Source organism: Mustela lutreola, chromosome X (assembly GCF_030435805.1).
Source record: "Mustela lutreola isolate mMusLut2 chromosome X, mMusLut2.pri, whole genome shotgun sequence".
Classification (NCBI taxonomy): Eukaryota; Metazoa; Chordata; class Mammalia; order Carnivora; family Mustelidae; genus Mustela; species Mustela lutreola.
Window position 1 is genome coordinate 4,401,866 of NC_081308.1, and position 21,157 is coordinate 4,423,022.

The 21,157-nt window shown below is 51.6% G+C and overlaps 1 protein-coding gene across 5 annotated transcripts in view; it reads left to right on the forward strand.

The window, feature by feature from the left end:
* STS (steroid sulfatase) overlaps positions 1 to 21,157 on the forward strand; it is a 269,624-nt gene that overhangs the window by 53,064 nt on the left and 195,403 nt on the right. For all 5 annotated transcript variants that reach the window (XM_059158704.1, XM_059158708.1, XM_059158705.1 and 2 more), the window contains 4 exons: positions 13,120 to 13,266; positions 15,992 to 16,113; positions 16,201 to 16,323; positions 18,265 to 18,688. In XM_059158704.1, the coding sequence (XP_059014687.1) occupies positions 13,120 to 13,266; positions 15,992 to 16,113; positions 16,201 to 16,323; positions 18,265 to 18,688 (816 nt within the window). The remainder of the gene's footprint in view (positions 1 to 13,119; positions 13,267 to 15,991; positions 16,114 to 16,200; positions 16,324 to 18,264; positions 18,689 to 21,157) is intronic.

Here is a 21,157-nt window from a genome sequence, read left to right on the forward strand (position 1 = left end):
TGTGATGACGTTGTGCCCACTTGCATAAGCCCGGATTCTTTGCCCATCTCAGGGTCTTTAACTTAAACACCGCGGCAGAGTCCCTTTTGCTTTCTAAAATGAGATAATCACTGGTTCTGAGGGTTAGGACCTGTCCGTCTCTGGGGGGCTGCTTTTTGTGCCCACCCTACTTCCCTTTGTTCCTCCTGCTCTGAGGCTGGTCCACGCGGACGCATATCCTGGGCCTTGATCGCGTGCCCGCGGCCGGGCGGGGTGTGTTTGTAGCATGGTGGCTCCATGCAGATGGTCCCCTACTTGTGACGGCTCGACTTGGGTCCTTTCCACTTTTCGTGTTATGAGGCTGCGAAAGCAGTCGGTGGAAACTCTCCTCGGGAGTGCGACTTTGGATCTTTTCCCCGACGAGAGGCAGGCAGCCCTGGGCTGCGAGGCGATGCCCGGCAGAGGCAGCTCCCAGCCAGTCCCGCCGTCACGGGGGGCCGAGAACCGACACACTGACAGGCATTCCGGCCCCAGACGGCCATCTGTTTGTCACTTTCCGCGTTCGGGAGAGGACACAGTCAACCCTGTATTCTAGAAAAAGGCTGTGTTAGAAGATCCTGCCCAGCCGCGGGCTCACGGAAGGTCGGAATACGCTGACGGCAGGCTCGGCTGCGCGGGGAGGCTCCGTACGATACGTGCCTGCAGTGGGGTTTTGAGTTTCCGGTGTTTTCCACGTACGGTGGGTTTTTGGGGACGAGTACACCAGCAGAGCTGCACGATGGTCTGTCCGTATTTGGAGACAGACTGCAGAAAAAGAATTGGATGCAAGCACAAAGGGCACAGATTTCTTTCTTGCCTAAGTGGGTCACGTCTATGCATTTATCACCCAAATATCCCTAGTCCGAGATCTGCGTCATTTGCATAGGAGCGCGTGTGCGTTAACGTTGATACGCACTGTATTTGCGGCTCTGTTTGGTGATAAGCAGTAGCTGCAGACCGCACTCTTGTATTATCTCCCAGTCTCTGCGGGTCACGAGTCCACGCCTGGGATAGATCCATTGAGCCTCTGCCCAGGCGACCGCATCCAGGTGTCAGCCAGACGCCCTTCTCCCCCGAGGCTCAGGATCCTTGTCCACCTTCAGGGGCTGGTGGCAGGATTCAGCTCCTTGCTGTTGGAGTGTGAGGTCCCTATTACCTTGCTGCCTGTAGATCCTGGGCCACCTTCGCCTCCGAGAGGTGACCGGTGATTCCCGGAGGGAGCTGGCCTCCATAGGCAGCTCCTGTCGGAGCTCTGGATTGCTTCTTCCAGGCCAGCTGAGCACTTCTGGCTTCCCTGAGGAAGCCGTCCCCTGATTGGGTCAGGCCCACCCAAGGTCACATCCCCTTTGAATGAACTGAAAGTCAACAGACGAGTCATCGCGTTATAGGAACGACCTCCATCGTATTCAGAGGTCCTGTCCTCCCCTCAGGGGGGTGGGATTAGACAGAGCATGCACACCAAGGTAGCGGGATTATTGCTGGCCATCTTGAGGTCCTGCCTGACACTCCCCAGTCTTTCTGGGCTCTACCCTTTGAACCTCATCCCTCTATAGGACGCAGTGCTCCTTGCAAACAGCCCTCTGTCTCTGTCTTATATCCGCAGTGTTGTCTTCTGTCCTGAGCTGCCGTCACTTGCTGAGATTCCCAGTAGGCCCCGAGGTAGCTGCTGGTGGGGGTCAGGGAGCAGGCTGGCCTGCTGGTGGACTCAGTTAATGCCGGCTTCCTTGCTTTCGTCCCCTTTCCCACCCTCCCTTCCTCGTTCGCTCTGTTTCCCGCTTCCTTCCTTCTTTTTTTTTTTTTTTTTTTTTAGAGATTTATTTATTTGACAGAGAGAGATCACAAGTAGGCAGAAAGTCAGACAGAGAGAGAGAGAGGAGGAAGCAGCCTCCCGCTGAGCAGAGAGCCCGATGCAGGGCTCGATCCCAGGACCCCGGGATGATGACCTGAGCCGAAGGCAGAGGCTTTAACCCACGGAGCCACCCAGGCGCCCCCCTTCTCTTTTTGTTTCAGGGCTGGAGCAGCCCCTCCCGGCCCAACATGGGTGGGAGGCGTGTGTCCAACGGTAAGACCCAGGCTGGGATGGAATCCAAACCCTCGCCCTTCCCTTTAACCTCCGCTTCCCTCTGGGGCCTCCCCCACGCAGATCCACGCAGCCAGTGGTCTTTGTGCGTTCCTGTCTCTGTCCACCCATCCTGGGACCCGTCAGAACCTGTCAGGACCATGCCAGCGAAGAAGTGCCATGTGGGCTGTGGTCAAGGGGAGCTCACAGGATGGCTGAGTTATTGGAAGGTTTCGGGGGAGAAGGGCATGAGGTTATCAATCCTGTGGAGAGCAGGAGGTCTCAAGCTAGACTTTATCTCATGGAGAGTTTACTACTCATAGTAGGGAATTTTATGTCCTGTTTCCGTTGGACTGTGTGCCTTCTTGCACTCAGAGTGAGTTATTCTAAATAGGTAAGTCTTCTAGCGGAGGTGACCCCTCTGAGATCACCAGCATGCGTCCTTACGTACCCACATGTGAACTACAGCTCTGCCCTTTTGCTGCAAGGGACCAGGACGGCCCTGAACGAGTTTCTTGCTAGCAAGTGCAGTGTGTTAATGAATTTGCATGATATACTTGTCATCAGCATTAAATGTAATGCTTGCGGTTTAAGGATCCACACATCTCCTTGCTGTTGGAAATGCAGCCTAAAGCAGTTTGTGATCAGCCCACAGGTTTGCTCTTGTTTCTTTTTCCCTTGTAAAAATCGCCTCCATCTCTGACTGTGGGAAAGGAACCATATACACAGCCGTCTTCCCAGGCTGGTGCCTTCCTGACGTTATCGAATCCCACTGGGATTTTTGCTTCTCCCAACGCATCCCTGCCTGTCTGCTGCAAGGATTGTTACTTGCTTTTGTTGGAGGACTGCGTGGGCTCTTTCGGACCTTACCGTGTAAAGGATTGATCCGTAATCCTATATCACAGAAGCTCCCATGGTTGAGCACTGAGAGAGCTGCACAGACTCCTGATTGTGGGTCCTTTTGAGTTCAGAGGACATCCCGTGACAGAGACCTCCGTATCTCCGATAGATCAGAGGAGACACTGGCAAGGATCCGCTGGCTGATTAAGGTGGCTGACCCAACAATCTGGGCTCACATACTGTTCCACAAGATCACGAGGACATGGGAATGGAATTCTGGAATATTCCATATCTTTTAGCAGATAATTATTTCTTTTTAAAAAAATTTTTACTAAGTCTTTCATTTTAATTCCAAACCGGTACTTGTTTTTGTGCATTTCCGACGGGGGTGTAGGAGCAGGAACATTTTCCCTTTTTCCCTTCGTAGGTTCTTTTGGCCATTCTATTAATGACATTGGCGTAAGACCGATAAACAGAAAAATTTTATTTTATGCATATGTGCGGGGCTCCAAGATAGGCCATTGAAGCGTATGTACTATCCGGAGCTCAGGAGAAAGGGGTCACGGTCTGGGGCTTCTCAGAAGAGGAGGGGAATTTGCAGGAAGAGCAGGTGTTTGGTGAGGGTCACAGAGAGAGATCCGAACACATAGGGCCCGGCCAAGCTCCCCGAGCCTCCCCCAGTCAGCCCAGAGTCTGTGCTTCTCTCTGACGACTCCTGTCATCCTGGACCAGCCCCTCTGTCTAAGTTCTCCCAGGCAGGGAAGGGGGAGGTACAAGGCTCTTCCTGAATCTTTTGGGCTTTGAACGTCTTCAGCTCACAACACAACACGTGCCCACGTGGCCCATTTGGGGAAGGCTCGTGCCGAACCCCCTCCGTGGAAATGCTAAGAGTAAACATCATTATTTTGCATCCAAGGGTGGAGTTTCTTAAGAGTCATTTTATTTTTATCAAAAACAACCTTCAACCTGAAGAGTCCATACCAATGTATATACACATATATCCATATGCATACACATGCACACGCATACGTGTATACATGCATATACACACATGTACATATACACACATATACACGTATACACATATAAACACACATGCAATGCACAGATATACATCTGCAAATACACACACACATACACAATGCACACCTACATAAGTGTGTATATATATTATGAGGCACCCTCATGGGAATTTGGGAGGGTCATTTCCTGCAGCCTGGGATTTTCTCTGTCCTTTACCACAGATTCTCCTTTGTGTAATCGGTCATAAAATACTCAACGCAACCATGTATAAAGTAAAATAGAATGCTCTTTGCAGCCACAACGTGATGCTTGGTGGTACCATATGGCTGGGCCCCTCTTGTCACAGTGCTCTGTGAACGGATTTGGGGTCCACGAGTACTGGACTAGCAGCCGTTCATTCCATCAGTCACTTGCCACACATCCTTGAGCTGGTGGTACCACCAGTCAGGTTGACTCTCCATGTCTGTACCATAGGAGACATCCCAGAGCCTGCCATGCTGGTTGCTGGACGTGGAGGGTGGTCTCAAGTTGCTGGACATAGAAGGTGGTCTCCGGTTGCTGGACGTGGAGGGTGGTCTCCACTAGTTGGATGTGGAGCGTGGACTCTGGTTGCTGGACGTGGGGGGTGGTCTCTGTAACAAGGTACTTAGCAGCTAATGATCTGATACAGACTGAAAAGTGCATGTTGTCACTGTGATTTGCCTGCTGGTCCCTGTCTATGCCCCACGTCTCCTTCTGATGCCTCTTGCTCTTGGTGTTGCTTTCCTCACTGGCAAATTTTGGTGGTACTTCCCAGTTGCTCTGAACTCCAGGGGACAGAGGGGCTCCCCTTCAGTGGGCTTGCCCGGTTGGGTCTGGAGGAGACGACAGGACCATTACCACGTTTCCTGAGGAACGCCCCACCTCCCGGACCCAGCTGGGAGGGGTCCGATCTCAAGACCAGCTCCGTCTCATCAGAGTCATAGAGCACCTGCCTCTTAGCATTTCTCCATGTCAGCCGGAACACTCAGCCTTGCGAAGGAATGCAATACAGTTGAGGCAGCTGGAGGTTGACCTGGCGAAATGCTTTTCCAAAACTCAAACATCACAAGGTGTCATAGGCTCCTCAGTCTCTGATTTTTACAATTCTCATGGAATGTTTTGCTTTGTGCGGATGCTTTCAGAGGTTTACCCCTGTCCTCTCAAACTGGAAAACAATATGGAGTCAGTTCCAGACAGACTTAGGGAGAAACCATCAGGTTTGGGGAACATAAATATTACAGGCGTTTAGATGTGGTAGGAGCGCTGGTGTTGTAGACACAGGTGTGCCGTAGACACCGGTGTGCAAACATTGAGCTCCTCGGTTGCATGTCAGGCGGTGAGGAACGTCACCAGCAATTTGGGGAACATCATGGCTGGGCTCCCTGTATGCGTCCCTCTTCCTGGTGTCCCGGAGCGTCAGCTGTCCCAGCAAAGGAGTGAGAGAAGTCAGTGGGAGCCGTGCGGGTTTCGCTGTTTCTGAACTGAGTGTTTCCCCGAGCCGTCTGAAGATTTCAGTTGTAAACAAAGAGGTTAAGACCTAATTTTTCAACCAGCTTTCATCATTAATGCTATGACACTACTACTATAATGAGCTTAGTTGTAGCATGTGTAGTTGAGTGTGTGGACATGTGCAGAGACCCGAGCGCCATCTCCTGCGGCAGAGTCCGTAAAAACAACGATGTGTTGAATAAGTAAAACGTGAATATTTATTTTAAAAGAATTGCAAGCAATTTCTTGCTTTTTGTTAAAGGACACTTGGCACTAAGACGTTGCATTAGAAAAATCACAATGTAAAGAGCCATTTAAATCTATAGAAACACCTACCTGTTTTAACACATATCCAGATAGGTTTTTGCTGTCCTGATGTCAGACAGTTTTTATGGTTTGAAAACAGGACATCTGTTTAGATAACCCTTTGTTAACCAATTTCATTAGTCAAGAAATTTATTACATATGGTTTAAATGGAATAAAATTGCCTTTGTTCTAAAAAAATATGGCGTGTAATGTAGGGTTTTCTCTATTTTCAATCTGCCTTTTTCTCCATTGAGCAAAGTCATCAGGAACATTTTTGTTGCCATGGTGAAGCTTCTGTTATGGAAGCATCGTGTTAATTTTTCCTTAATGAACAAATTTAATGTAATTACATCTCCAGTTACTAAAATGTTCTTTTGTCTCTCTCTCCCTCATAATAGCTCTGTTTTAGGAATACCTACTTCCTCCCGAAAGTGTTTTCATGCTTTTTTGCCAAATTAGGATTGTTCAGAAAAATAATTTAATTTTCGAAGGAGGGAAATTATGCTGTTTTTCAGAAGTTAATGTGCCATACTCGTGTTTTGGAGTAGAGCATTTTCATTTCTATTTTAAGTACTTTTATCAACTAACAGTGTTTTAATAGTTTGAAACATCTTTATAAATGCCCATGCTTGTGGGGAAAAAAGTTCTGGTTCCTTCAGACAGTAGTAGTTTCTATGCAGAGAGATTCTGAATGTCTGTTAACAGACTGACATTTTCTAGCATTTTTCACTGGGGTAGGTGATCTTTGTCACCCGAGGTCTAGCTGTATCTACCGCGGGCACATTTTGGAGGTACGGTCAATGACAGAATGTCCCATCGAGGTAACCAAACCCAGCCATTCTGTGATTCACAAATTAATACTCTGTAGATACTAATAGTTATTAAAGGGCTTTGATCCTAATTTGATCCTAATTCTAATTTAAGAAACAGAAAAGGTCTACACCTGAACTAAGCCTCTCAGGAAAATGCACAGAAACCTGGAATGGATTTTTTCCAGTCCTGGATCCTCATTGTGGTAACATCTCAGCGTGAGGCAGATGTTGTCGTGAGCCCCAGACATTTTATGTCTTCATTGTTCTCGCAAAGCGAATGGCCACCATGTCTTTCCGGAGAGCAAGGCTGATGTCTCATTGACCGCTCTCTCTCCCTCTGATGCCTTCTATCCGGTTAAGTACCTGCGTGTATAAATTGCATCTCCGATCAGTCCCGTTGTTCCCTCCCACACGCCCCCAGCTGGTCTGGGTAGCAGCACCTCTGTGGCATCGTGGCCCGGCATTCTGTCCCAACTCTGCCATGTCCATCCGTCACAGAGTGGCAGAATGAAGGGGCATGCACGTCACCCCCAGATTAAATTCTGCGGTGTCTGCCCGTCGTGTCCTGGGTGGGCTGACAGTGCTGTGGTCCGTTTCTGACCCCTGCTCTTCCTGAAGGCTCTCTCCATCTCACAGTGAGGGTCTTGCATGGAGGAAGCACAGACCAAAGCAATGGCATGCAGCTGTAGGAACGTTGTGCGTTCAGACATTCCGGGGGGCAGCACGAGAACAAGAATGTGGAGGGAAACCCATCACCTGAGTGGTTCTCTGCATAGTGGCTGCTCTGTTTTCCCTCTGTACCTTCAGAATAAAAGCAAAAATGCAACAATACAACGTTGATTTGGAAAAAAAAAAAAAAAAAAAAGAACTTTGATTTTTATGTCCAGTAAAAGCCGGGTGGGCCAAAGTCAGTTTTGAAAGAGCTGGATTTGGGGTAGAACTTTAAGACTTTCATGGAGCCTGGATTTTGCTTCCTTTAATCTCTGTCCACCGTATCCCTCTGGGCTGCCGTAAGTCCATTTTTCATTCCCGGTATTTTCAACTTCGGGTCGTAAAACAGAAATTCATTCTTCACATGGTTGGTGAGCGGAGCCGTGTGTCTTTAAATTACTTACATAAATTCTGACTGCTCATTGCTAATGAAGCCTGTTCTTAAAATAAGTTCAGCATGGCCTTTGAGCCCCTGCCATGGAGAGTCTTTGCAGGTTCTCATTAATGCAGTGGAATTTCCCATCCAAAGCTCTTGGCCTTTGTATTAGTTTCTGCTTCTGTGGAACACGTGAGTGTAAAAGTCAGCAGCTCAAGGCAACATGTGTTTATTATTTCAGAGTGTCTGTGGGTCAAATCTGATACAATGTAGCTGGTGCATTGGGATCCAGGTGCTGTCCAGGGCAGTGGTCTCATCTGAAGGTTCCGTTCCCAAGCTTACTCCGGTGTTGTGGGCGGGATTCTGTTCCTTGTAGATGGTCATCATGGGGGTCTCATGTCCTTGCTGCCTGTTGGCTGCAGGCCTCCCTCAGTTCCTCGTCGTGGGGGAGGGGGATCTCTCCAACATAGAGTCTCACTTCTTTGAAATCCAGCCAGAGCAGGAGGCTGCTGGCCAGATGGAGGTCGTGATGTAACTACAATGTCAGGTTCTATCCGTTTTCCACATTCAGAACCAGGTTGTGAGTTTCTGCCACATCCGAGGGGACAGGATTATACAGATGAGGATACCCGAAGGCGGTCACCAGGACCAGGTAGTCGGCTGCCACAGTTTGCCTGAAAGTCTATTGCTGTCCTTATTATGGTCTACACAGAGTTGTAATAGCAGCACCGTGATGACTACCACTGACAGCCGCTGGCCTGTAGTGATGAGCCCCTTGTGCGTTTATAGCGCTCAGTGTATACTTTTATCTTCTCCATCGTATGCACAGGGTATTGTTAGGATTATCCCCGTTTTACACAAGAAAGTACCAACAGAGAGGCTGAATCACGGCCCCGGGTTTCTTCGCCACCGGGCAGGGGGCCGGGACTGAAATGTCACATCACCTGCCAAAACCAGTGCTTACTGGGGTGGGTGCTGTGATCCTGTGGATTCCCTCCAGAATGGGGTCATTCTGTGACACGTGCAACCCTGAAACCTTCCGGAGGCCGTCACATACGTTATCCAGTTTTTGCCCCATAAGTGGGTTGAACTGGAATGGATTTGGTTGAACTGTCAGTGACTTTCTCATCCTCCATTCAGGGGCTGTCTCCCACTGGATCATTTCGGAGACTTTTTCTTCTCCTTGTAGGGAGGCGGGGAGATGTACTTCCTCCCCCACCCCCCAGCTTTATTGAGGTCTAAGGGACAAATGAAATTGTGTACATCTGCAATGGAAACGTGATGATTTCATATCTATATAGATTGTGAAATGATGACCACAAATCAGTTAGTTAACATACTCCTCGACTCACGTAGTAGTCAGCATTTTGTGGTGTGTGGTGAGAATGTTTACCATCTACTGTCAAAGGGCGTAGCAGGTGTAGAGCCCAGAATCATTAACTGTAGTCACCGTGCTGTCCACCGGGTCCATAGGACATGGTCATCATTTAACCGAACACGTGTCCCCTTGGACCAGCTTCCCCAGTGTCTCTGCCCCCTAGCGAACCGTTTAGTTCTTTCCCTTTTTCAAGGTTGCCCATTTGTTTTCATACGGCGTTTGTCTCTCTGCGTCTGGCCTAGAATCTTCCTGGTTCATCACGGTTCTCGCAGATGGCAGCCTTTCCTTCTTTTCACGGCTGAGTAATATTCCACCATCCATACAGAGACCACGTCTTCTTCATGCATCTGTTGGCCGATGCGGGGCTCGTTCCTGAGCCTTGGCCGTTGCGAACAGTGCAGAGAACACGGGAGTGTGGGGGTCTCCGAGATGGTGGTTGTCTGGAAACCCTTTATTTCCACCATGGGGGCTGACTCCCCGTGGCAGAGACAGGATCGCAGGGGACCGTGCGTGAGCCCGAGGCACAGGCAGCTTGTTCTGTGTGCCCAAGACCTCAGGGCTGGTGGCCTGAGTGGGACAAGACCCCTGACTCGTAATTCTCCACACGCTGCTTCCCGACAAGCAGGAAGGAAAAGCCACCAAGGAGAGAATGGAGAGCAGCGTGAGGGATAACCCAGTGGCTTCGATCAGAGCCACAAGTCCATGCGTTGCTTGTCTTTAGAGGAACAGAGGGCTGGAGAGCAGAGTTCGAGTTTTCCAGAAGGGAGGATGCTTGGTGGAGGAGAAAGATGCAGGAAGGCGGGCAGTGGAAGTAGGTATGGACAGAGAAGATGGTGTCGTTCCCGGCCACCAGCGTGTCAGGGGGCCGAGGACCCTGTCCTTTGGGTTCCTAGAGGCAGCTGGAAGATGAGCGTTGGGAGACGGATCTCCCCCGGTGATCAGGGAAGCTGGTGCCCTGCACACACCGCAGAGACCCACAGGAGGCAGGTGAAGCCCGGGAAGGAAGCACGGTCAGGGCCCCACCTTCTCTTTGAAGGCCTTCACAGGACTGCTGCGCACGTGCGCGGGACTCGAAAGCTGCTGTGAGCGGTGGGGGCCCGGCCCGGCCGACGGGCGTCATCGGTGAGCGTTGAAGATAGGCCCGTGGGTGCAGAGGAAGAGTTTGCGGTGACTCGGGTGGGTGGCCGTTGCCACATCCTCCTGTAGGCGCGGCCTGCTTGCCCTGGTGAGCAGAGAGGGTGGAGGCAGGTGCAGGACGCAGACGGGAACTCGGCGGCTCTCCCTGGTGGCCGTTCTGCTGGCGGGGAGCAGGTGAGCATTTTCTGGTGAGCAGCAGGCCCCAGAGCAAGGACTTCTCCCATCTCCGGCCTCAGTCCTGCCCAGGCTGGCCAGCCGTGTGCGTATCAGCGGTCAGCTAAGAACCAGTCCTCGTTGATTTACTAGATAAACCAGTCGTAGTCATGCCGTACAGGTAAATCAATCGGGGGACGAGCACCCCCTCCCAGGACTTGTCCATGTAGGTCACTAGGTACAGGACTAGCCAAAGTACGTACAGGGCCTGCGCCCACTTGCCAGGCTGTGGTTTCCAAGTTGAAAGTTATATCTCTTTACTCTGGGTATGAAGTGATGCGTGAAAGACAGAGGTGAAGCCGTGACCTCAGGGCTGTGGCTGTCGCCTTGTCGGGGCGGGAACTGTCCCCCCTTGTGTGCTTACGGGGACAGGACATTAGGGACCTGCTCCTTTAGGTGCCGCCGGTATTGGTTAGGGATTTGCAAGGCGTCCAGTCCACGCAGGGACCCCGGCCGTGCCCACTGTCCACATCCCATGGGCATCCCTAGTGGGGTCATCCTCAAGCTGTCCTGTGTGGCGGTTCTCCTGTGACAGACGGATGCTTGTCTTTGAATCCTCCTCTTACCCGTACAACCTTCCAGCCGCCGTCTGACACGCACTGCCCCGTGCTTGTTAATCGCCTGTTCGGGGGAGTAGGAGCGAGGCATGTTAATGCAGCAGAGAAAGAACGTCCGCACTTTGTCTCACGCAGCTTCCCTGGGTCCCCGTTTCCCCAGCCGCTGCCCCTGTGGGGCCCACGGCATGGTTGGGGATGAGAGCATCTTTCCCGGCTTCTGTACATACTACTGGTCAGCGGTTTTTGCACATTTGCTCAGAGATGGTCCGACCACATTTGCTCGGTTGCCGAGACCGCTTGGCGTCCGAGGGTATGTTCTGAGAGGAGGGCCTGCAGGCAACATGGCAGTGGGATACGACTGCAGACTGTGGTGTTGGGTCCCCACGGGGCAGGGCCCCGAGCTCCTCCCCAGCCAGGGAGCCGGGTAAAGAGCATCCCCACCAACTCGCGTCCTCATTCTGGCTCAGAATGGATGGGAGCACCAGCTTGGGGCTGAGAACCCCTGAGACGGACGGGGACAGAGTGCGGAGGGAAACCGCGGATGCCTGGGAAGCTGACGTTCTCCCACAGAGCAGAGACTCTGATGCCAAGGAGGACAGGCTTCTGGGTCCCGCTGGAAGGTTGAACAAGGACCCTGACCCCCACCTGCTGTCCAAGAAGAAGGCAGAGCAGGACCAGGTCAGCAGAAGACAGGAGGGGAGACCTCCCTGCCCGTGGACCGACAAGCCAGCAGGAAGAGCGGGCTTAGCGTCCCAAGACCCAGAGAACAGAAGCTCCAGGTGGTTCTGAAGGTGGCGCAGGAAGGACAGTGGAGACCAGAGGACCGTTTGCACGTGTGTGCGCGGAAGACACTGGATTTCTCGGTGTCTGTCTGAAGGCTGCCGAGCGGGCAGGGCCCCGGGGTCACGGAGAAAGTGCCTCAGGAGACTCTGAGCTCTGGGTGCCAGACCCGGCTGGGGCCCAGGGAAACGAGGGGTTGGGACGGGGGGAGCATCCACGACCGTGTCGCGGAGGGAGGGCAGCCGGCTCCTCCCTTCACTGCAGGCCCGGAGTGCGGCCAGTCAGAGACACTTGTCCCCCTGCAGGAGATGCGGGTGCTCCACAGGACACAGGCCGGGGCAGGAGGCTGCGGGGTCCTGACCGTTCTTCCCCCACACACGCAGGCCTTTGATGCACTTCCTGCGTCCTGCCCCGCAGAGGGATTAGACCCGCAGGAGGCCTGGGATCTGAGCTCTCGGGGAGCGGGTTTCCCCCGATACCGTAACCAACAGGGACCGCTCCGGAGGCCTTAAACCCCAGTGATTCATGCATCCCAATGTTCTGGAGGCAGGAAGTCTGCAGGGAGGCTTCTGGGGTTGAAATGAGCGCGTCCACCGGGACCTGCTGGACGCTGGCAAGGGGAGTCTGCTTCCTTGTCTTCAGCGGCTTCTAGAAGCCCCCACACGCCTGGGCTCCTGGGTCCCCATCACGCCACCTTCCCCCTCCCTTTGCTCCTGTGGCTGCCGGATGCCCCACTGCCTCCCGTCTGTGAGGACATTCAGGAGCGCGTTGGGCCCAGCTGGACCGTCCCGGCTCACCTCCCTGTCGCAAGATCTGGACTGCCATCCGCAGAGTCCCCTTCCCCGGGAAGGTCACGTGCTCGCTGTTAGCAAGGGTTAGGATGTGGGCGTCATGGCACACGAGTGTGCGTTGTGATGACCATGTGGGTTCCCTACGTTGGGGGCGTTTGCTCCGCCTGATGACCCAGCAGCTCTCACAGCCGTGCCTTGAGTTTGCAACTACTTACCCCGGTTTCCTTAAAAAAAGAGAAAAAAAAGTGTCATTTTACAAAAGAACTGATTTGGGAGCACCTCTCAGTCCGTGGCTCAAATAGAGAGCTTTTACCTAAGCATGGAGCTGGCCTGCTGGAGAGACATGACCCGAGATTGCGTTTGCATTTTTCCAAAGAGAGTGTATGTTTTGGCGTCGGGTAGAAATGAGGGGTCATTGGTTGCCCGTCCTTGGAGAAATGAGAGGTCATTGCTGTCCTTGGAGAAAGAAGTGCTTGTTTTGGAAACAAGGAGATGTGTCAGCATGTCTTTGGGGCACATGCTGTCGGGGGCGGACGGGTGAGAGGAAGGTCCCAGGAAAGGAGATGGTGGGCATCTTTCACTTCCCTCTGTCTTCTTGCCCTTTGCAGAAACATGAGGGTCCCTGTGTCACTGCTGCTGCTGCTCCTCCTGTGGGAAACCCACAGCCACGCGGCCTCAAGGCCCAACTTCGTCCTGCTGATGGCCGACGACCTTGGCATCGGAGATCCCGGTTGCTATGGCAACAAGACGCTCAGGTGCGCTGGCTGGCGGGGTTGCTGCGTGGACAACGGGCAGTCCTCGCCGGCCGCGGCCACGAGGGATGTGAGCTCACACACACACACACAGCGCAGAACGCCCACACGGGTCAGAACCCTTCAAGACACACGTCTTGAAGACAAGACACATAGATCCATACCGGTGGCAACGTTCACGGGTGACTTTACGTAGCTACGCACTGACAGTGGTGTTAGGAAGACGGGTGGGACTTGGGCTCTTTGCACAAGGTAAGCCCAGAAAGCTAAAAAGACCTTCACAAGGACTCTTTCTCACTCAGCCATGCTGGGTGGCTTTTCACCCATCCTCCTTTGGTTCTTCCCGTTGCTTTAGATGTTTTAGGTAAGTCTCTTGGTTGGGTACTTGCTTCACTGCAGTGGGCACCCCCGTGGCCCCCGTCCCTGCTCTCCAGCTCCAAGTCTTGTCTTTACAATTACCAGCCACCCTGGCCTGGGACAGGTGGCCCAGGGACGCACACCAGGTTGGAAGACTGCACAACTTCTCAAGCAGCCGGGGTCATTATGGTAGGGGAGAATCACAACGGGCACAGGACTTAGGGACAGAGGGTGGCTTTCTGTGTCACAGCACCCTACGTCACACCGCATTGACGTCAGACGACGTGGAAGGGCCCCTTGATTTAAAAACAAAACTCGGTCCTTGTCTCATAGGATAGTGGCATCAACACTTGCATTTTCTCTTTATAATCATGGAGAGATGTGACCTGAACGGCTTCTGAGCCTCATGATACCAACAATCAGTACGAACGGAATGACACAAGGTCGGGGAAGTGGAGATCATTAGCTTTTCCTAGAATTTTCTTGTAAGATCTGTGAATCATCATCAGAATCGCATGATGCCGGGGGACAGATGCACCGGAGAGTCCCGCGGACGCGGGTGGTCTCACGCTGGCTCATCTTTTTTTCAACCTGGCGAGGGCGCTCAGAAGACTGTTACGTAGCATCGTGTCAGATCAAACAGAAAGCGGGCATCCGTTGTCCTTTTGAGGACGACACGGCCTGCAGATGTGGGTTGGTTCCGTGCTGAAGCTTTGCTTCAGCGGCTGCTTGTCGTGTTTGAAACGTGCCTTCACCTGCACCATTGGTTAGAGCTTGAAACACACGGACGAGGACAGAATCCAATGGACTGCTTACGTTTTCCTCCCCACGTGGGGCCTCGCGTTGTAAAACGTGTAGGTCTTACGTTTGGATGCTTTCTTATACCTCCGTTGCTACTAATTTGTTGTTTTCTGAGCAGAGTCTTTGTCATTTCTTAAATTTTGTTTATGATTTTTTCACTTTATTTTTTATTGTATTGTTATTTAAAATTAATTAACATGTAGGATATTAATAGTTTCAAGGGTAGAATGTAGCAACTCATCAGTTGCGCACAATAGAATACTCATTGTATCACATAAGCTCCGTAATGCCCATCACCTAGTTACTCCACCCCGCACCCGCCTCCCCTCCAACAGCCTGCAGTTTGTTTTTCCTAGAGTTAAGTGTCTCTCGTGGTTGATCCCCTCTCTGATTTCTTCTTATTTTGTTATGCCTTCCCTTCCCCGACGCGTGTCTGTTTTATTTCTTAAATTCCACCTTGGAATATTACTCAGCCATCAAAAAGAATGAAATCTTTTCCATATACAGTGACATCACCGCGACCAGAGAGTATTATGCTAAGTGAAATCAGTCAGAGAAAGATAAATATCCTATGATTTTTAGGATCATACGGATTCCCGAATATCACTGAGATAATACGTGACCTTTCCGACGCAGGTGTTTTAATCCAAAAATTACAGTCAAGTTTTAATGTTCCATTTCTACCAGATCTCAAAAGAAAAGAAGAAAAGCATATACAATCACAGTGAAGAACTTATGCACCTGTCTTGTTCCATAACAGATTCCAGTTCCTTACGAATTTTATTTTTTGTTTTATATGGAATCAGCTCAGACCCCCAACGTAGTCAGATGTTTCTATGGGCCAGTCTACGCATGAGAAGGTTGAAGTCAGGTACACAGATTCGGTCTTCTGTGCCTTCTAAATCTCGTGACGGAAGGCAGGAGCACGGGGGGGGGGGGGGGATGTGGGCTGTTAAATGCATATGCTGAATTCATGGATGAGAGAGCAGGTGGACGTGAGCAGTGCAGGGAGATGACCTTCACCTTGTATCAGCAAGGGCTAGTCTGTGTGGGCCCCGGAGCAGAAGGCTGTGGGCCGTGATGAACAGGATGTATACTCCTGCCTCTGTGCATCTGTGTCTAAGGGAACAGTTCGCTGTGCTGTCCCTTTATAATGAGGAGCTGCTGGGACAGGGTCTGTGTCCTACATATGGACCGGGCCCCCTCATGGGACAAGGTTGGCCATAGGAGGACCACGAGAATCCCGTCTCTGCCAGGAGCTAAAGGATGGAAGGTAGCCAGGTTGGCAGAGAGGCAGCGGCCGCGTTCCCAGTGAAGGATGTGGGCTGAGAGCTCAGCACAGCCGCAGAACAGAAAGAGGTTCATTCCTGAATGCCTAGCAAGAGTGGAATGACACCGGGACAGGATCAGCCAGTCCATTCCCAGAGCAGAGGCACCGGGATGACTTGTGCTGTGTCACCCTTCCTTCTGTGAGCTTCCCTGGATGATTGGGAGGTGACCCGTGATAAAAAGCACAGTGCAAACCGTATTTTTCAAGGTCGTCATGAATGACATGAGTCTTCTGTTTTAGGACGCCCAATATTGATCGGTTGGCTGAAGGAGGGGTGAAGCTCACCCACCACCTGGCAGCTTCACCCCTGTGCACACCAAGCAGGGCAGCCTTCATGACAGGCCGGTACCCCATCCGATCAGGTAACCCCAGGCTCTGTAGCCATGGCTGTGGTCCTCCTGGGGGCATCCCTGACCTCCTCCTTCAATGGATCATTTCTCCTGCTTCAGGAATGGCGTCTGAGTCCCTCATGGGGGTGTTTATCTTCTCCGCCTCTTCTGGAGGACTTCCCACCAGTGAGATTACCTTTGCCAAGCTTCTCAAGAATCAAGGCTATTCGACAGCTCTGATAGGTATGGGTGGCTGAGGAGGGGGAATCGAGAGTCTGGGCAGGGTGAGTGAGAGAGGGCATGATAACTGCCTTCGGAAGGATGACACCAGTGATTACAGTTTGCACAACTTCACATAGGAGAGAAATGATTTCAATTCTAAATCCAAATACAGCACACCTGTCCTATTTGAAAGTAAAGATGTGTGTGTGTGTGTGTGTGTGTGTGTGTGTGTATGGATGGTTACATAGACGATAGATAATGATAGATGGGTATATGGGTGGACTGGTGGATGTATGGATAAATAGATAACGTCAGTGATAGAGGGAGGAATGGATAGATCAGTAGATGAAATAGATGATGGATGGATCATGGGTGGGTGGATGGATCGATGGATAGATGGATGGTTGGATAATAAATGGATGGAGGGATGGAGGGGTGGATGATAGTTAAACAGATGAATGGGTGCATGGATGATGAATGAATGAATGGATGATGGATAGAGAAATGGATGGATGGTTGGATGGATGGATGATGGGTGGATGGATGGATGGATACATGGTGAGTGGATGATGGATGAATGATGGATGATGGATGGATGTTTGGATGGATGGATGGATGTATGGATGGTTGGATAGATGGATGGATGGCTGGTTGGATAGATGGATGGATGGATGGATGGATGGATGGATGGTTGGATAGATGGATGGATGGATGGTTGGATGGATGGATGAATGGATGGATGAATGGATGGATGATGGATGGATGGTTGGATGATGGTTGGATGATGGTTGGACGGATGGATGGACTATGGATGGATGGATGATGATTGATGGATGGATGGATGGATGATGGATGGATGGATGATGGATGGATGGATGGATGATGGTTAAATGTATGGATGGATGCATGCATGATGGATAGATACATGATGAATGGATGATGGATCCTGATGAGTGGTTGGATGGATGTTGGGTGAATGGATGGTTAATGGATGGTTGGATGGATGGATACTGAATGGATGAATAATGAGTGGATGGATGGATGATGGATACCTGGAGAGGTGATGGGTGGATGGTTGGATGGTAGATGGATGGATGGATGGGTGATGGGTAGTTGGATAAATGGTTAGAAGTATAGATGAGTCACAGAGGTGAGACAGATGGTAGATAATAGATTGATTAATAGATAATTATGCATGCCATGCCTCATACATACAAAACTACATACACGCACAGTGCTATTGAACATTTTATTTTATATATTAATACTAAAACTACCAGACTTTGTTTCAGTTGACATTCTCATTGGCTTTATTAAACGGATACGAACCATCTATTCTCCCTTTTTACTTGATAAACATAGGTCCACATGGGACATCAGACGAATCCTTAAATCTCTCAAAGCAGCAACATGACCATGCTCTTTCCTCTCCTCTTGTCATAAAACCATCATGTTTTTCTTTTGTGAGGCACTCACTAATCTAGTGCTATAATCAACATTTTATAAGAATTGTACATAGATGTTTAAAATAATTTCTGAGTTACGAGTGTGACTCCGTTATGCTTCAGGGGTAGTGTTTTGGGAAAGTATTCATTTCCCCTTTTAACATTCAAGGGACAAATCCAAGTTGGTTCTGCAACTTTAATTTTAAGGAAAGGTCTTTAAAAAACACTTGTGTTTTTCTATGTATTTTTGTCACCTGCCCATTCACTATGTCAGGTGTTGGTCTTTTGTTTTATTTTGTTATGTTCAGCACAGAATTGGTAGTTGTTTTCTGGCTGAGTGAGTCAATGCCCTGTTGTGCGTGCAGAAGGAACAGAAGCACTGTGGGGGTCTACAGAACAGGAGCTGGGCTAGTCCGTGTACAGAGCGACCCCGCGTTCCCTCGTGTGGGAAGCCGAAGCTGACACTCACGTGGGGGTGTTTGCCGGGTCTGAACATACCATGCGTTTGTCTTCTCAGGCAAGTGGCACCTTGGGACAAACTGTCACAACAAGACAGATTTTTGTCACCATCCCTTGAGCCACGGCTTTGACTATTTCCATGGGATCCCCGTGACCAACCTGCGAGACTGCAAGCCAGGGGAAGGCAGCGTCTTCACCGGGGGCATCCGGGTGGTGGTATTCATCCCCCTGCAGATTATCGCCATCACTCTCCTCACCCTGGCGGTACTCAGGTTCCTGGGGCTGGTGCACGTGCCCGTCGGGGTCTTTGTCTTCCTCCTCTGCCTCGCCGCCATGATCCTCGGCCTTCTGGTGTGCTTCCTGCATTACTTCCGGCCCCTGAACTGCTTCCTGATGAGGAACCGCGAGATCACCCAGCAGCCCTTGTCCTACGACAACCTCACGCAGAGGCTGACGGCCGACGCGGCCCAGTTCATGCGACGGTGGGTATCGCCTTTTCTCCGGATGCTGCCTGTTGCCGCGCGGTGCTTGGTGATCTCCGCGGCGGCTGGAGACTCCGGGGTGGCTTCCCTGTGCATGCTGTAGAGGTGGCAGCCAGGCTCTCAGAGGGAGGGGTGCGCCCCGTGGAATGGCCCGTGCAAGGAAGCGTGATGCCGTGGGCTCTCACCCAAGTGGCTCTGCCACGGGTCCCTCGCGTCCTCTGCTTCTGAAACCATGCCAGAAATGTCTCCTAGCCGATCCACGCCCGTCACTCTTGGAGTGGGCATTGTGTAAAGATCCGTGTTGTCCTTGAGACAGAAATGATGTAGGGAAGTCTGAAAGGGTCTGTGCAAATTTCTGAGCAGCACAGCCCTGTGAGCGGCCTGGCCGGGGCCAGGGATCTCGTTTGGGTGTGTGACGACCCGCTGAGTGCACAGGGTCGAGGGTTGCCTTTGGCTAAGGGAGTAACCCTCCACGGAGGGGGGCGGTGTCTGTCCCGAGGAGAGACTATGTCAGGAGCCCCTGCTATTGAAGGCAGACCAGACTCTTGTGTTCTGTTTGGAACGCTGGTGTGTGTGGCCACTTGGCACGTACATGCTGAGAGCGTGTGTGGCTCGGGTCCCCTGCGCGGGTCCCAGCTAAAGGGCAGGAGGAAGGACGTGATGCTGTTCCGGACAGGAGGAGGAGGATTTTAGGCTGGCGGTCACGCTCCTGGCCTCTCTGGTCATCACGGGCACGTGGAGGTACTGCTGAGTTACCGGTGCCTTCGAGAGCCTGAGTAACCGTTGGCCCACACAGCCGGAGTAGGGACTGCCTAGGCTTTGTGTTAGCACAACCTAGAGGCGGTGACAGCCTGCAGATCACCAGTCTCACGTCCTGCCCTTCCTACTGTGGAGCGATCGGGCAAGGCCGCACGCTCCCTGCGCGCGTCTGAACCCCGTGTCTCCTAGGACGCTCGGAGAAGTAGCTTGGGCGCCGTGGGGGTTTTGCCACCAAAGCCACAGCCGTCATCATGCCTGTCGCTTTTTCTACAAGGAGACGGTGGCTTGTGATCAGAGGCAAGTCTTAGAAGTGTATGAGGTACACGGTTGATACCGTCATCGGGTCTGGCGTACGCAGAGTGTTCCTAGAAACAAGGTTCTCCTCATTTCTTCCTAGTACGGGGGTCGCTTCTGAAACTTTCCCTCTTCCTGGGCTGAGTGTTCACTTTCAAAAACCCTCTGGCGGTGACAGTAAATTAGTGTCGTCGCTCAACAGTGGGGCACGGTCCGCGTGGATGACAAGGCTGTCAGCTCGTGGGTTAACTCGCCGGGTTTTAGGAGCCAGCGAACGGCCATTCCCAGGTAGGACGGCGCCCCACGGGGTTGCACTTGTGTCCGTCGAAGCTCGAATCCCAGCAGCGTGAGGACGCCAGGATTGAAAGCGTCCGGATGAAACCATCCTTGTCTCGCTGTGTGCGACGTGCGATACCTGACTCGGCCCGTGGCATAGCCAGGCACCTTGAGAATCCACTTCCTATGGCAGCAGAGAAACAGCCCTATTTGCAAAAAAAAAAAAAAAGAATATGATTCTGAGGATAGGAAGACGCATTTCTAAGCACGCCTCACTGCCCGGCATATCCTGGGTTATGTAAGGTCTTTATTTACCATGTTCACGCGGGAAAGGGGTTCAGACGTAGGAGCAGAAGGCAAATGACCGAAAACAGACGCAGTGTTTGTGGCGTCCGTGCGTACGCGTCTGAGTTCCGAACTTCACGGTGCAGAGTGCTTCCTTCAGGGCATTCACAGAAGAGACGGGGGCGGCCCACTTCCCGTCCAACTCATACGTCGGAAGTAGCACAGAGGATGATTTACACGTTTATTTCTCAAAGTTATGTTCTTCCCGTAAGCCTTATCTCTGGACGGGTTTACCCTGCCGATGCTCCCTGGAGCTGTGGACCCTTGGACAGCAGGGGCGGGAGGCAGAGAGGCCTCCTTGGGCTGCCATGCTCTCAGAGGAGGCCTCCCCTTGCCAGGTTTGCTACCAACGTGCCCCCGGATTGAAGTGCACACGTCTGTACAACGGCGCACTCCATGGTGCCCCTAATTCCTAAATTAGGAATTTAGTCTTAGGGATGAAATGCATCATGGGGACATGCTTCTGTTGGGAAGCCAGATAATTAGGTCTCCACACCATATGTTAAAAGCCACAGAGTCATGCAAAAGACAGGTCATCCTTAATGCAATTTAATTAGCAAGAAGTCCATGTTGCTCTGTCAAGCAGAATAGAGCTGTGGGTTTCTTAGGGATGCCCAGTGCACTGTCTGTGTCCTGAGTGAAGGACCCTGCAGCCATCCGGCTTGTCCCCTGGGCTGTCGGTTTCTTCCGGGCTCTGTAACTCACAGACAGCGTGGGGGCACCGTGCGAACAGAGGCTTAGCTTGGGGCACGTTCAAGTGTGAATGACCTTCACGGAGCACTTGTCTGTGACCCA